This window comes from Vulpes lagopus, chromosome 5, assembly GCF_018345385.1.
Source record: "Vulpes lagopus strain Blue_001 chromosome 5, ASM1834538v1, whole genome shotgun sequence".
NCBI classification, from domain to species: domain Eukaryota; kingdom Metazoa; phylum Chordata; class Mammalia; order Carnivora; family Canidae; genus Vulpes; species Vulpes lagopus.
The window spans coordinates 97,607,864-97,623,531 of record NC_054828.1 but is presented as its reverse complement, the minus strand read 5'-3'; the positions used below and the strand labels follow the sequence as shown (position 1 = coordinate 97,623,531).

Here is a 15,668-nt window from a genome sequence, read left to right as displayed (position 1 = left end):
GGACTACCTCAAGAGAAATAAAATATTCATACATATTACAACATGGTGGATCCTAAAAAACATTACGCTAAGTGAAAGAAACTAGCCACAAAAAAACTACATTTTGTATGATTCCATAAAACCACCAGAAAAGGCAAATATACTATGCAGAAAACCTACAGAGTGGCTACCTGAGGCTAGAAATCAGAAGAGAGACTGACTGTAAATCAAACACAAGGGATCTTTTTAGGATAGAAAAGTTATAAAACCAGATTGTACTGATGGTTGCATTAACTCTGTAATTTTACTAAAATCATTTAACTATACACTTAAAATATGTTAATTTTTTGGTATGTAAATTACTTCAATAAAGCTACTTAAGTCAAAAAAAGAAAAAAAGAATAAGCAGCCCTAAGTTTATTTACAAAGAATCAGGGGAAGTATATGCACGCACTTACCGTAACTGGAGTTCAGACTCCACTAAAAAGCACAAAAACTTCTGCCCACATAGGTCAGATGTAATAAACACTTTTGAGGCCTGTGAATTTTTCTCTCTGTAGTAGATACATTAATAAAATAACTGTCAACACTGGTTCCAAAATCTGCCATCGTTAACTACTGATGAAAATATCTTGCAAGAAATCTTAAAACTACTTGGACCAAGCAGTAACACTGAAGACCCCACAACACTTCTAAGATTGGAATTTCCTGATCTCTAAGATTCCTTCTAGTTCTTTGATTCTGAGAAGTCCATTTCACAGCTTTTCTGGGAATATATTATAATAAGTTTAATCATTATCAATGATCTTTTTAATTCCATATAATTAAAGTTACCTACCGCTAAAGCTGCAAACCTGAATTCCTATCCCTTAAAGGGTGTAAGAATTCACATTTCTTATAACGTCACCTCCACCCTAACCTAACCAACCTCTCTCTCTCAGATTAGGCTCTACTTTATCCCCCTTTTTGGAAATCATATCTCTAATTTCCAAAGATTTCCTTCTGGAGTGGTACAGAAGACCATAATTCTGTAAAATGAGGATCTGCAATATATTCAATTTAGCAAGAAATATTTAAAGACAAATGATTTTTAAATATAAGGAAATTTTTATTTATGAGGAACAAAAACAGAGAAGCTACTTCAACACTGTATTCAGAGCTTTACTTTCCTCCAACTATACCTATCCCCTAACAACATACATTTGCCTTCTGCATCACAGAGAAAACTGGTCTTGAGCCCAACCTCTTCCCTATGTATCTAATAACCACCACTGACTTTCATCTTTCTCCCCAAGGCTAATCTCTCCACTTGTGCTCCTTTCTGGTTCCTAGTTCTATCAGTCATTTCCTCTCTCCTGTATTTTCAATGCTTTCCCTACTTTGGATATAGTCCTTGCAGCCTACTCTCTCATATTAAGATAAAAATCTTAAAATATGAAGATGGATTGAATAATAAATGATATAAAGTACTGTTAACTGGCTAGGTATAAAAATGGCCTTGTGGTTAGTTCTTACATTTTAGAGATACATGCCAAGATATTTAGTCTCAAAGACTAATTTTCTCTAATGTAATTCAGCAAGAAAATTCTCCCTTGACCCTGAGACTCCCTCTAGTTTGTTTCCTCATCCCCATTCAAAGGCAATCCTTAAGATAATCTGTATGTCAATGTTCACTTCCTCATTCCCCATTCACTTCTTCCACCCCATTCCACTTCACAGCCCCTCTCCAAGTGCTCTGGCCAAGGTCACCAGTGAACTCACTGCCACCTACGTACCACCTCCCTGAGCTCATCACTTAGTGCCACCCCCATCAGCACCTGGTAATACTGGCAGCTTTCTTTTTGAAAGGCTCTCTTTTCCAGTGTTCCATGACACTTCTGCTGCTTCTCCCACTTGACCTCTCCAGCTTTGTCTCTTTTTCCCTTTTTACCCCCAAAATCTTAAGTTTCCAAGACTTTAGTCTCTAGCACTCTTCTGACTCACAACCACCAGATCAATTATTTGGAGGACTCAGATCCCCTATGAGAATCTAATGAATGTTAAAACCCTCTCCTTAGGAAAAGTCCTATACATCACACGTGCACATGATTACTATATAATGCTACGTTACTGGAACCTCTGCCAACTGCAAACTCATCCAGAGGCCTTCCAGGAAACCAACATCTACACACTCTTTGACTTCCAATCTACCTCTCTTGCCCAAATCACCACTTATAAGCCAACAATTCCCACATTTATTGCTCTGCTCTTTCCTCTGAGTTTATGACCCATACATATAAAGCACCCTCTTAACAGCCCTTATCATATACAGCAGCCCTAAAGGGCAATCTTTCTCTCAAGCCTCCCCTTTCTCAAACCTTGCCCTTCCTTCCAGCATAAGCAGAGAGTATTTGCACATATTACACACTCATACTTCTAAACTTCTGATCGCCCTGCCTACTGTGCTCTTCTTCCCTTTATTCCCCAACAAATACCTATTCATCTTCCCAAGACCCTATCAGTAAAGTAGGCAGTGCCTCTGTGTCACCATCCTTCAGCTGTCTCTTTTTCAGGAGAGGAACACCTATTAACCCACAGCCACTATCACACACACTGGAATTGGCTGAATTAATGAATGATCAAAGAGAAAATAATAGGAGAAAGGCCACACAGAACAGAGATCTGAGCTGCATTTCCCAAAAACAGCTGACACTCAACTAACATAAAGATAAAACTTTTTAAAAATACTAGAAAATCCCAAGTTTCTTAATATACAGAAATTAGTTGTTTCTCCCTAAAACATCAAACACCTCAAATCTGAGAGATTTTTACTACTAAGGAAGAAATAAGAAATGATAAGAGAATACTTTTATAATCACTTTAATATCATTAATATCCTCTATTGAAACTAAGGTAGCCTTAATATTTATCTGTTTTTATATAATTAGTTATATTAAAAGATTAATAGGAAACCTTAAGTAAAACACTAAATATTTTCTAAGACTTTTACCCACATTTTTCTTCGAATATAAAAATATATATCCCAAACCTTGTATTAGTAATCGTTTCTGTCCATAAATGGTCAATACAAAGTTCAGGAACAATTGGCTCTGTTTCTGGTGCAAGGAAGGAGCCATTAGAGCTATTTGGAGAGTGGGAAATACTATGTCTCTTTGGAGACTGATTATGGCTTGAAAGGTTGAACCTCTGCACCCCTGAAAAAGAGTGCACTCCTAAGGCAGGAGAATGAGCACGACTGCAAAACAAACAGAGAAAGGGCATCACAATTAACAAGGCAGACTGATGGAACATACTTTGCAATCACAATTTCTAAAACTCTAGGTACCAAGTGCATTCATGGCATAATCCCAGTCAGAAATATTTTTTTAAGGGAAAAACTACTTAAATGGTTCACGCTAATGTGCTTTATTACGTTCCAAAGATTTAAAATTATTGTTAGAATTCATCCTTTACTTTTAAAACTGAAAATTAGTTCATTTTCTGCCTCAGAACATGAATTGTTTTTATTATTCCAAAAGGTCCAAACTATATTCTTATATATCCAGATACGTACATACCAACAAAACTATGTCCCCATATTACCAGGTATACACTAATAAAAATGAAAAAGCTAATGCAAACAAAAACGAAAGAAGAAAGAAAGAAAGAAAGAAAGAAAGAAAGAAAGAAAGAAAGAAAGAAAGAAAGAAAGAAAGAAAACCAAAATATTTTTGCAATTAATATTCATCAAACTGCTGCCATTTAGTGGTAATGAGGCAACCAATCCTACAGCAAGCACAGCCAGCTTCTAAATAGGACTCATTTTAAAAAAAAACTAGCTTTTACTTAGTAAAAGTAACACAACTGGGATAATTGCTATTTTCTATAAAAAAATACCCAAGAGCTGTCAACAGAGATCATAAATCTTTCGTAACAATAAGAGAAAGTTTGAAAAGAAGGTATTTCTTTCTTGGGAGATCCTGTTAAAACAAGGAAACACTTCCACACTTAATTCCCACCTTAGAGCTGCCATGTTGGAAATAGAAGGTGAACGAGAGTGTAGACTGGGTGAGGAGGTCGAGCGACTCTGACTGTGAATGGAGGAGTAATTCTGGAAAGGTGAAGCCACGGGAGAATCTCCTTTGGAGAGGCTTCTGAGGTGTGCTGTGAGGGAGCTACTACTGGCCACATTCTGTGGGGTTCCCCCCTGTTCAGAGAACTTTAAGACAACATTCTCTTCCTTAAGTCAAAATGATGAGAAGGGGGGAAAAAAAGGCAATAATTAGATTAAAAGGGTAATTTCCTGGTGAGAATTCAGGGTAGAAGCCAGTTATTAAAGACACAATATTTCCTTTTTCCTATAAAGCTCAATGCATTTCACAAATGATTCTCCCAAACACATGTGAAAGTTTTCAGTGTTAGCTATCCTTTCCTACTAAGATGTGACTTGCCTTTATCCTTACCTCTGTTTTGACTCTCCGGAGAGCCCATACAGAATGCAAACTTTGAACAGTGTCATAGGTCATTATAATGGAGGGGTCAGTGTTGAGAAAAACAATTTTCATTGCATGATCTACAACATATTGCACCCTTGATGAACCAAAAAGACCTTTAAAGATAAAACAGAAATGATCAGGTATTGAACAATGAACTTTGTAAAAACAGTTCTTTATGAAGTGACTTCCTGTAATTCCTAAAGAGAAATTCAGCCAATTAAGACACAAAATCCATTAACATAGAATTACCCTGAATTTTTAAATTTACTTTGGGCATCAACTTCCTCAAGATACGTAAAGATAAAGATAAAAATACATTACCAGTTTCAATCTCACACACATGCAATTACATGTTAAAGATGTATGCTCACTCAATGTCCCATCGGCCACAGGCAGAAGGTCCGTGACTACCCAACAGCTGACCTGTAAACTGCAATCAACTATTCTGCCAAGTTTGACCTCTTGACTGTTTTCTTCTCTATGAAATCTGTCCTCTATAATAACTATTCAAACACAGCTGAACAGTACACCTTTTACTGAGCATACATGCAAAATAAGTTTTCCCTAGTGAGTTTAACTTTTACTTCTATAGTACCCTGAAATGATTTCTATCTATAACCTTATCTGACAGCTTCCTAAATGCTTCCCTCTGTTAAAATACTTTTTAATTTTCAATAATTATTTTATAAAATGAGAGGTATTTTATAAAGAAATGAATAAAAATCACTCGTAATTCAACCATCTCAAAATATCCACTATATTAGGGAGTATTCCTTGTAGTGTTTTTTTCCTACACATATACATACTTTTTATGCTTTTACAAAATTAGAATCACACTGTATTCAGTTTTATATTCTATTTAACATTATGAATAAGCAATTCCTGAGATTATTTTTCAAAAGCATGATCAATAATGGCTTCACACCATTCAGTCACAGGGTCTAATGTGTGTAATTAGATAGTCTGTAATCATTACCAATATAATATAGAATTATCAACAAACGTTTTTGTAAAAGGCCAGAGAATAAATAGCTTAGCTTTGTGAACCACATACTGACAGCTGCATAATGTTTTTTTCTACAACTCTTTAAAAAGATAAATACCATTCTTAGCTCATAAGCCTTACATAAACAAGCTGTTGGCTGGATTTAGCCCATGGGCTGCAGTTTGCCAAGCCCTGATACAGAAGATTAAAATCTCAGTGGAATTTCAGAATATGTGCTTAGGATAAAGTTCTACAAGTGAAACCGGTAAAAAAAAATAATAATAATTTTATATATATATATATATATATAAGTATTTTTTTCAGTTTCCAAGTCCTCATTATTTATAATTACCTATCATATTTGGCCACATTTAAATTTTTTTTAAGATAAGCATCTGGAAATACTCATAGGAAATACTAAAAGTTCTGCATCTCAGCAAATTAGTTTATTATGAACAGCAAAAATGATTAAAATTTACACAGAAGTCTATGAACCTATACTTTTTTCTCCAACAACAACAAAAAACAATTTTAGTTCATCTAAGTATTATTCATTTACTTATTAAGGAATTACCAAGGAACAGAGTCAAGAGTCATCTACAGATAGGTTAGCAAATCTATCAATATTCCTGATTGATTATAGGCCCTATTTTTAATAAAAGAATAACTATTAAAACAGTTAATACTGTTTCAGTTAATACTGTTTCAATAATACTGTTTCAATAGTTGGTATTCAGTAAGTTCTTGCTTTAATATAAATTTTCATAATAAAAATGTTCAAACTACATTATTTCTATAAAACAAGCCAATTAAAAAAAAACAACTCAATTTTCAAAAAGCTCCTTCATTTCCTCCCATCTCCTAAACTCAAAAAAAAAGAACTTAAAATGAACTTATGTGAAAGAATTTATAAAAATACACTTACTTCCAGATTTACAAACAAGTGGAGTTATTTCATCTAGTGGATGCAGCATGCTGAACATAGTGGGTAAAGGTTCTCTAGTAATAAACAAATAATCAGTGATCACCAACACAGAATCATTCCATTTGTGCGCAAATTATGCACTTTTTTCCTGCAAAGAAGTATCTTCTCCAGAATATACAAGCAACTAGAAACCTACCATCTCACAAAGCAAGCCTCTAAACGTTTTACAGTATCTTCTATTTCATTCCTGGAAATCGCTCTTCTTGTACATGGTAATTCCATGCATGCACACACACAAGGAAATCAATATAGCCCAGGAAATCTCTACAAACAGCAGTCATCACATTACAGAACCAACGGAGTAATAACCATAAGGCAGTCTTTTTCTTCTTTTTTAAAACCTCTCTTAGTGGCAGTGTGTCTTTGGCAGCTAAGAAAGAAATTTAGAGTCCTACCTCCATTTACAAAGTGCCCCACCCCCAAAAAAGGAAGAAAAACTTCAAGTAAATAAAAAGGCTGCATTTTTTTAAGGAATGATTAAAAAGGAGAAAAAAAATAGGTCTTCTACCTAAACACAGAAAGATTAAAATCTATAAGCAAATTTTTAAAACCAGTGTCTACTACTTGCAGCAGACTATGGCAGGTACTGTATGTTACTGCCTTTCAGTAAGCTCACAATTTATTAGGGAGACAAGGTAAACATGCCACCAATAAGCATCTACCATTTATTGTGCACCTGATATGTACTAAATCCTACATCAAAGATTATGTGCATTAGCTCATTTAATCTTTGCATAAATCCAAGAAGTTAATGATAGTACTTTTGTAACAGATAAGGAAACTAAAGCTAAGAAAGCTCTAATGACTTGCCCAAAATAACACAATGAAACAATGACAGCTTTAATAACAGAGTCTTTTTTATCCTTCAGTATGTGCTTGTTTAATTTTACTATGGAAGGGAGAAGGGAAGCAGTAGATAATTAAATGCCAAAACAGAAGTAGGGCTCATAAGTATACAATATTGAGATAAGAGAAAATGGCATTTATCTACGCTGTTAGCATGGAAATTATCATCACCTGGAACTTTTTTTTTTTTTTAAGATTTTTATTTATTCATGAGAGACATAGAGAGAGCAGCAGAGACATAGGCAGAGGGAATAGCAGGCTCCCCGCAGGGAGCCCACTGCAGATCTCCATCCCAGGACCCTGGGATCACGACCTGAGCCAAAGGCAGACCCTCAACCACTGAGCTGCCCAGATGCCCCCATCATCCTGAACTTTTAGGTAATTTTACCTCAAAACCAACACCAAAAAAAGCCCAAATAATATACTGAACTGAGTAAAACGAATACCTGGGTGGACCTGGAGGTACCTCATGTGTAGAACTGCTTCGTTCAAACAATAATCCATATTTGGTGGGCCAAACATTTGCAACCTATCAGGTAAAGGACAAGAAAAAACAGAAGTAAAAGAAATTACTCTATATAACATGTGCTTAGGAAACTATAAAACATTAGATTTTGTTCCAATTTAATAAGTTTTACAAAACAATGTGATCATTAACTGTATTTTTTTAAAGTCCAAGACAAAATCAAACCTAAGAAAGAATTCAATCAGAAATTCCTGCCACTGGCTAGTAACAGTACCAAAATGACAATGTGATAAAATTTTAATATAACACTAGGTATAAAAAAGATGATGAGAAACAGGAAAAAGACTAATCTTGGTCTTGTGCTTTAATATTACAATTTCTTTTTATTTTTTATTAAAAAAAACTCTCATAAAAAAAAACTCCATAATTCGCTTCATTAAAAATTTTATTTTTTATGCAAAGGATAGAAAAACAGTAAGAATTAAAGCTGTTAAAATTTGGTTACTTTATCTGAATAAAAATGACATTATTGATTACTACAAAGCATAAGGATAGCAATACTTCTGCAACCAATTAATTCAAGAATTATACAACTAAACACAAAAACAGTAAAACACTCAATTTACCTGAAAAGGTAAAGAAGCTATGTAATCTTTTCCTTCTATGCTATGCATGTTAATACATGAGCTTTGCAATATACATATGCATTTTTCTACTTCATTGCTACCTGAAAAGAAAGGATACAACAAGATTTATGGTTTTTTGTTTGTTTGTTTTTTCAAAAAAAAAATTTTTCAACAATCACAAACTGCAATTCCCAATAGCACAAATTCTTTTATGTACCATAAAAAAACTGCTTAGGCTAAATCACTATCATTAGTGGCTACTTATTTTGAACAACAACAAAATCCAAGGAGATAAACATCTGGAGTAAGATGAAATAAAATTTAAAAAAAAAAACTTACTGTAGGCCTTCTCAGACTTATCCTGTGATATAATGAAGTCACACCACAATGCCTAAAATCAAAACAAAATATTTACCTGAGAAAATTTTATCTAAATAATAACCTATTCACTAGTGGCATCTGACTAATAACAATGACACCTAGGTAATACCCGTACCTCCTTATCATACCATGGGAACAAAAAAGAGTAAGATAAAATAAAATTAGACTAATTAATAAATATTGTAAGGAGAGACAAACTATGTTTGCAAATAAGTTTTAGAAAGCTAAAGAGTTATCAGAAGTGTTCAAAACTACAAAGCTATTTTATAATCTCCAGACTTACCTAATGATCTTATCATTCTCAGACTGTATTAGACTCACATTAGAAAAAAAAAACTTTAGAAAAGCTAACATTTTCCTTTCTTAAAGGCCCCCCTCTCATAAAATAAAAACTAGGAAAAGTTATTAGACTTCAATCCGCATGCTTGACAATTACTTATTGAAATTATTTAGTGGCATTTCTGTTTCTCTAAATTATGGTAAAATATATGTAACATAAAACTTACCACTTTAACTATTTTTTCTTTCCTTTTTTTTTAAGAGAGAGAGCGGGAGAGGAAGGTCAGAGAGAGAGAGAGAGGGAGGGAGGGAGGGAGGGAATCTTAAACAGGCTCCACACCCAGTGCAGAGCCCAACTCCCAAGTCGACCCTGAGATCATAACCTGAGTAGAAATTGAAAGTCAGATGCTTCACTGACCGAATCACCCAGGCACCCCTATTTACAAGCAATCTTAAAAGAAGGTAAGAGAAAAGAGATAAAATGTCTAACCACATATCTATGGAATCTAATAAACACGCAATCATTCTTGGGAGAAATTAAGATGGAAACACAAAAGCAAAGAATTATTTGGACATCATCAAATCCATTTTTCATGTCTACACTAACCATATGGATTATATATGGAAAAATTATCATCAAAAAGATCATTGGCAGGGTTCCTGGGTGGCTCAATTGGTTGAACATCCAACTCTTGATTTCAGCTCAGGTTAGGGTTAGAGTCGTCAGACGGAGCCCCATGTAGGGCTCCATGCTGAGCATGGAGTCTGCTTCAGATTCTCTCTCCCTCTCCCTTTGCCCCTCCCCCAGCTTGCACAAGTGCCTGCGCTCTTTCTCTTTCTCAAATACATAAATAAAATCTTACCAAAAAATAAAAGATCTGCCTATTCTAGGCATTTCATATAAATGGAATTATACAATATGTCACCATTAGTGACTGGATTCTTTCATTAGGCATAATATTTTCAAGATTCATTTATGTTGTAGTATGTATCAAGACTTCATTCCCTTTAAATTTTTTTTTATGATAGTCACAGAGAGAGAGAGAGAGAGAGAGAGAGGCAGAGACACAGGCAGAGGGAGAAGCAGGCTCCATGCACCGGGAGCCCGACGTGGGACTCGATCCCGGGTCTCTAGGATCGCGGCCTGGGCCAAAGGCAGACGCCAAACCTCTGCGCCACCCAGGGATCCCTAAATAAGTAAAATCTTAAAAAAAAAAAAAAAAAAAAAATCTCTCTCTCTCTCTCTGTGTGACTATCATAAATAAATAAAAATAAAATAAAATAAAAGATTTTACTTATTTACTCATGAGAGACACAGAGAGAGGCAGAGACACAGGCAGAGGGAGAAGTAGGCTCCATGCAGGGAGCCCGATGTAAGACTTGATCCCGGGACTCCAGGATCACACCCTGAGCCGAAGGCAGGTGCTCAACCACTGAGCCACCCAGGTGTCCCGAAAAAAATAACTTTCTAACATCACTTAATATCTAGTCCATTTGCAAGTTTTTCAAATGTCCCCCCAAAAATGTCTTTTTTAGCTGATTTTCTAGAACCAAGATTCAATCAAAGTTCATTTAACAAGTTTCAAAAAAATATTACATTTGGTAATGCCCTTTTAGTCTTTTAATCTACAACAGTCCTCACCTTTTCTTTCTTTCTCCCTGACATTTTAAAGAGACCAGAACATAAACTGTCCCCCTAATTGTTTTCTCATGGTGTTTTTTTCTTTAAACTTTTTATTATGAGATATCTCAAATGTAATATTAAGTAAACAGAATAGCAATGAATTCCCATCCACCAGCTTCAATAATTATTAAACTTTGGCCATTCTTGTTTCATCTACAACTGGAGATGAACTGCACATCTTCCAAAACCGCATGGCAAATGCTTAATTTTTCCCTTTAATTACCAATTTCAGAACAGTTAGGTTTATTTTTTTTTTAACTTGTTAGTTCTATCTTCTTTTTTTTTTTCCCAAAGATTTTATTTACTTATTCATGAGAGACACAAGGAGAGAGAGAGGCAGAGACACAGGCAGAGGGAGAAGCAGGCTCCATGCAAGGAGCCAGACATGGGACTGGATCCCAGGTCTCCAGGATCACACCCTGGGCTAAAGGCAGCATTTCTGTTAAATTCTAAGACAAAAGCTTTTTTTATAAAAAGTGTTAAACAGTCAACTAAATGCTAAAATTCAAACCAACTCACCTGTTGAACAGGACTGTCAACTGTAAACGCTTTATAAACAGCCAATGCCTGGCTTTTACTTCCTTTGCTCCAGATCACCATATTTCCAGCCACATAGAGTTCCTCATCATAATCCACTTCTTCTCCAATTTCACTGACGCCTTTCCTTAACTGCCAGCTTTCCTTAAAAATTAACATATGTAAGACATGTTAAAGCACTCTCTTTTTCAATAGTATGGAACAAGATTTATTAATTAAGTAAAAGAGTCATCCAGATACAAGTCTCCTACTCTCTCTCTGCCTATGGAGTAAGACTCAATCCAAACCTAACTCTCAGAAAGTTTGGTGCCACTGATTAACGGACAGTGGGTGTGTATTATAAATCTTACAGGTTTCATGAACGAGAATTTACTCAAAAATTCTGTATTAACTGCCTTATGTTACTATATTATTCTGCCGAAAATATAAACAAAAATTATACTTATCTATAAGATACAAAAATGAAACCAACATACTCGGGACACTAAAAAGGTATATTAAGTATATGTGAGGGTGATGGAAAAGGAGTAGTGAGGTATACACAGGAATTACTGGTAATAATGCAGACTTCCCCATTTCACAACTGCATGTACATTCACCTTCCTTCACTTGTCCTACCCATTAAATGAATGAGAACAAGAAAGGTTTAGATTTCTAACTACATAAACCTCCCTTCCCTGAGATTTTGGTAACCCAAAGGGATACAAGAAAGGAATAAGGAAGGAAAGAAGACTGATTTTCTGATACACACTTACATCTCATTCCTCTATTTAAGAATTACTACTCTACCTACTTGTGCAGAATTTTTTTTCTCCTCTAGAAACATGCAGATCTTTTGCAGCGGGGACTATTTCTAACTCTACCACCTACTCCCCAAAACATGAAATCTGGACTCTACATACTAAATGAAGAGAAGGAGATTTAAAATAGACCATAATCATACTACCAAACTGGACTCTTACTATGACACCATGATTTACACATGTCTAAAATAAATAACTATGGCACTATAATACAATGTTATTACTTCCTTGATTGAAATTACCAAATAAGAATCTTGACTCTACAAGTTGCATCATATTCATTTCTCAGATGCATCTGAGTAGCCTTAAATTATAAACAGATCACATCACTCTACGTTTCAAAAAATGTACTGGGAAACTTAATGGAACCTTCTGTTTCTCGTGGATTGTAACCTCCTGAAGGGATCCCACCAAGCCAGCAGCACCATCAGAAGACCATAACTCAGAGGCTGGCTGCAGCTGGCGAAGCTGAAGGTTCAAAGCATTAGGGTGGTGCTTGCAGTGGTCTCGACCAAAAGGAACAAATTCCTGCAAATCCCCGGCTGCAATCATCGTTGCCCTTTCTTCATAGAAGTTCGACATGGGTTCCAAATATCAACATTATTTCTGCATGAATTCAAACACATTCTGGTCAGCTTCTAAAGTCAAAACCAGAATAAAAATACCATAAAAGTTTACAGAAGTCATTAATCCTTAGATGAGTGTCAAATAATTCTATCATATTGTAGGTATACAAGTAATCATAGTATCAAAGGGCATTCCAGATTCCATGAAAAGCATATCTAAAGGATCAATGGCATATTGGAATGAAACAAAAAAATATTACTTCTAATTCATCAGTAATTGAGTACTGCTTTTAGTTGACCCGTCCACAAAAGACCGAATAATCCATTAAATGTCATCAGCAGTTCTGACACTTCAATTCATTTAAACATATAATTACAACCAATTCCAAATTTTTGGTCAAACCAGAACCAATGCATGAATAACCCTGGCCACAGAATAGTCATGCTGGCAGTAAATTTAAGATTGCTAGCTTCAAAAAAAAAAAAAAAAAAAGACTGCTAGCTTACATTAGTACAATCTATGAAGATACAGTTCATTAGTAGATGAGCTATGGGTGGAAAAATGCTCCTTTATCTCCAAAACATTTCTATATACAGTAATCAACAGCTAATAAAATTTTGATGCTCTGCCGTGTGATATATAAGGTGGATGCCGGTTCTGTGTCTGAGACAATACCTACATTAGAAATAGGCTTTGTGGCATCACATTTAAACTGCAATCCTCGAACATGGAAATCAAAACAAACATTTGGTATCAGCACTACAGACAGGAGTTTAATTAAATTTGACTGTGATTTCTCATGTGAGGGTTTTTGGCATCCATTTTCCTTGCTGCACTAAGCATCTGTAGTTCCTACGCAAGTTCCTATACAGCAACCAGAGTTGCGAAGCTATTTTGCTGTGAATTAACATTATTCCTGAGATTACTGTATGTCAAAATGGTGGCACTTATTTCCTCCTGCTAAAATTCAGAATTGAGAACAGGTGAATTTAGGACATAACTAATAACGTGCCTTATAAAACTTACAGGAAAACAACAAAACTCTGCTGCTCTTCCTATTTCCTAGTCAACAGGAGAGCCAGCATTAAACTTGCGACTTTATCCAACTTCAGTTGTGCAATTTCGAAATGTTATTCTATTAAAACTTTGAGAAAATTACATTATTATGTGATTATTTTAACAGCGCAATATTCTTCTGTACGATTAAAACATACTGAAGACTTTCATAGGGCAGCCCGGGTGGCTCAGCGGTTTAGCGCTGCCTTAGGCCCAGGGTGTTATCGTGGAGACCCAGGATCGAGTCCCGCATCGGGCTCCCTGCATGGGGCCTGCTTCTCCCTCTGCCTGTGCTCTGTCTCTCTCTCTGTGTCTCTCATCAATAAATAAATAAATAAATAAATAAATAAATAAATAAATAAATAAATAAGAGTTTCATAGCAGCCCCAAATTTTTGTGTTTACTTATTAGGGGCAACATTAAAAAGCGACATATAAAAGTACTATATTACATTAAATAGACTATAAATCAAGTTATCAGCATCGTTTACTAGAAACAAAAACGACGCTGCCCAAAGTAACCACCAAATTGCTTCAAGAGACCCATTGATCGTGGAGACCCAGGATCGAGTCCCGTGTTGGGCTCCCTGCATGGAGCCTGCTTCTCCCTCTGCCTGTGTCTCTGCCTCTCTCTGACTCTCATGAATAAATAATAAAATCTTAAAAAAGAGAGAGAGAGAGAGAGACCCAAGTGCACAGGAAAGGCATCTTGCGTGGAGTCTCCGCAAAAAGGCAGAGCTTCCTCAGCCTCCTTAGGGCTGGGTGAAACCAACAAGCTAGCCCCCGGACCTCGGAGAATCCCGTCCGAGAAGCAGGGGGCCGACTTGGAAGCTGAGGCCCCCACGGGACGCCGCGTCCGGCTCAGGAAGGAAGTCAGCGAGGCGCGGCGCGGGAGGTGCCCCCCCGCCCCCGGGAAGCCCAGTCCGCAGGCCAAGGACCACCAGGCGCAAACGCGTGCTCAGGGCCTGCCCCCGGGCTCCCAGCCATCTAGTCACCGCACGGAGGTCCACCTCGGCGCCGCTGCGCGGATCACGGGACACGCGGGGAACCACCGGCCGCTGCCGGCCCGGCCCGCACCTGTGTGACTCGGGACGCGTCAGGCGCGGCGAGCCCCGGCTGCTCCCCGGAGGCGCGGGGCCGAGGGGGCCCGAGGGCAGCGGCAGGGCCGGTCACGGGGACGCCTCGGCCGCCGCAGCTTCTCATTCCCTCTCCCTCCTCTGTTCCGGAGGAAGAATGGACTGCGGCTGCTGGCGCGACAGCCAACGACAGGCAGGCGTGCGGAGAAGCCACTCAGGCGAGATGTTCAAATGAACGCGTCCATCTTAGCCTTCCCGTCCTGCCTCGCGCGGGGGCGGGGCGGGGCGGGGAGGGGCGGGGCGTCGCGGGAGGCGCGCGGCGGTAGTACCTCGGTCCTAGCGCCTGCGCAGCCGCGGGGAGAAAGTGCGGGGCGGGCTTTCCAGGGCGCTGCAAGCTCCCGCGGCGCCGAAGGCTCCCGTCTCTGCTGCAGTGTGTACCGTGAGAGGTCCCTCCTGGCGTCCAGATCTTCTCCAGGTGGTGTCATTACAGGCGTGAACTGCCTCTTTCACTTCAGCCTCCTGACCCCCAAACTGGAAGGATGTACTTCCAGGCTTGGGGCAGAAAGGGATGTGCTGATTTTTCTCTATATGCCAGTGCGCTTTAACTTTTTTGGGTTCCGGAGCCTTGGAAAAGTTGAAGTTAGGCAGGCTCCTACAAAAACGTAGCGTGACTTTTTGAGCTTCATACATACTTCCCCCATGTGATCCATAGATCCAGGTTAAGAAGCCAGCTTTATCCCGCACTCTGTGTCTGTGGATGCAACTGTACCGTACCACACTTAACAAAAACTAGAAAATTTTCTTGAGCTATAATCTCCCATTGCATGGTATCTCCAGGTTAAAAGTATTGTTAGGCATCCTATTGCCTTAAAAATAAAGTTTAAGTTATTTAACCAGAAATGTAAAGTTGGCTGAAACTTTATG

The 15,668-nt window shown here is 37.6% G+C and overlaps 1 protein-coding gene across 3 annotated transcripts in view; it reads right to left on the bottom strand.

The window, feature by feature from the left end:
• ANAPC1 (anaphase promoting complex subunit 1) overlaps positions 1-14,991 on the bottom strand; it is a 104,983-nt gene extending 89,992 nt beyond the window's left edge. For 2 of the 3 annotated variants that reach the window (XM_041756891.1, XM_041756894.1), the window contains exons 1-11: positions 14,746-14,991; positions 12,416-12,652; positions 11,226-11,387; positions 8,702-8,753; positions 8,363-8,463; positions 7,717-7,799; positions 6,365-6,438; positions 4,422-4,567; positions 3,978-4,198; positions 3,008-3,214; positions 438-533 (exon numbers count right to left, since the gene is read on the bottom strand). In XM_041756891.1, coding sequence (XP_041612825.1) covers positions 438-533; positions 3,008-3,214; positions 3,978-4,198; positions 4,422-4,567; positions 6,365-6,438; positions 7,717-7,799; positions 8,363-8,463; positions 8,702-8,753; positions 11,226-11,387; positions 12,416-12,628 — 1,355 coding nt within the window. In that variant the 5' untranslated portion in view covers positions 12,629-12,652; positions 14,746-14,991. Of the gene's footprint in view, positions 1-437; positions 534-3,007; positions 3,215-3,977; positions 4,199-4,421; positions 4,568-6,364; positions 6,439-7,716; positions 7,800-8,362; positions 8,464-8,701; positions 8,754-11,225; positions 11,388-12,415; positions 12,653-13,639; positions 13,854-14,745 lie in introns of those variants that run through there. The other variant, XM_041756893.1, reaches the window with a different exon arrangement.
• Between the last annotated feature and the right edge of the window lie 677 nt (positions 14,992-15,668).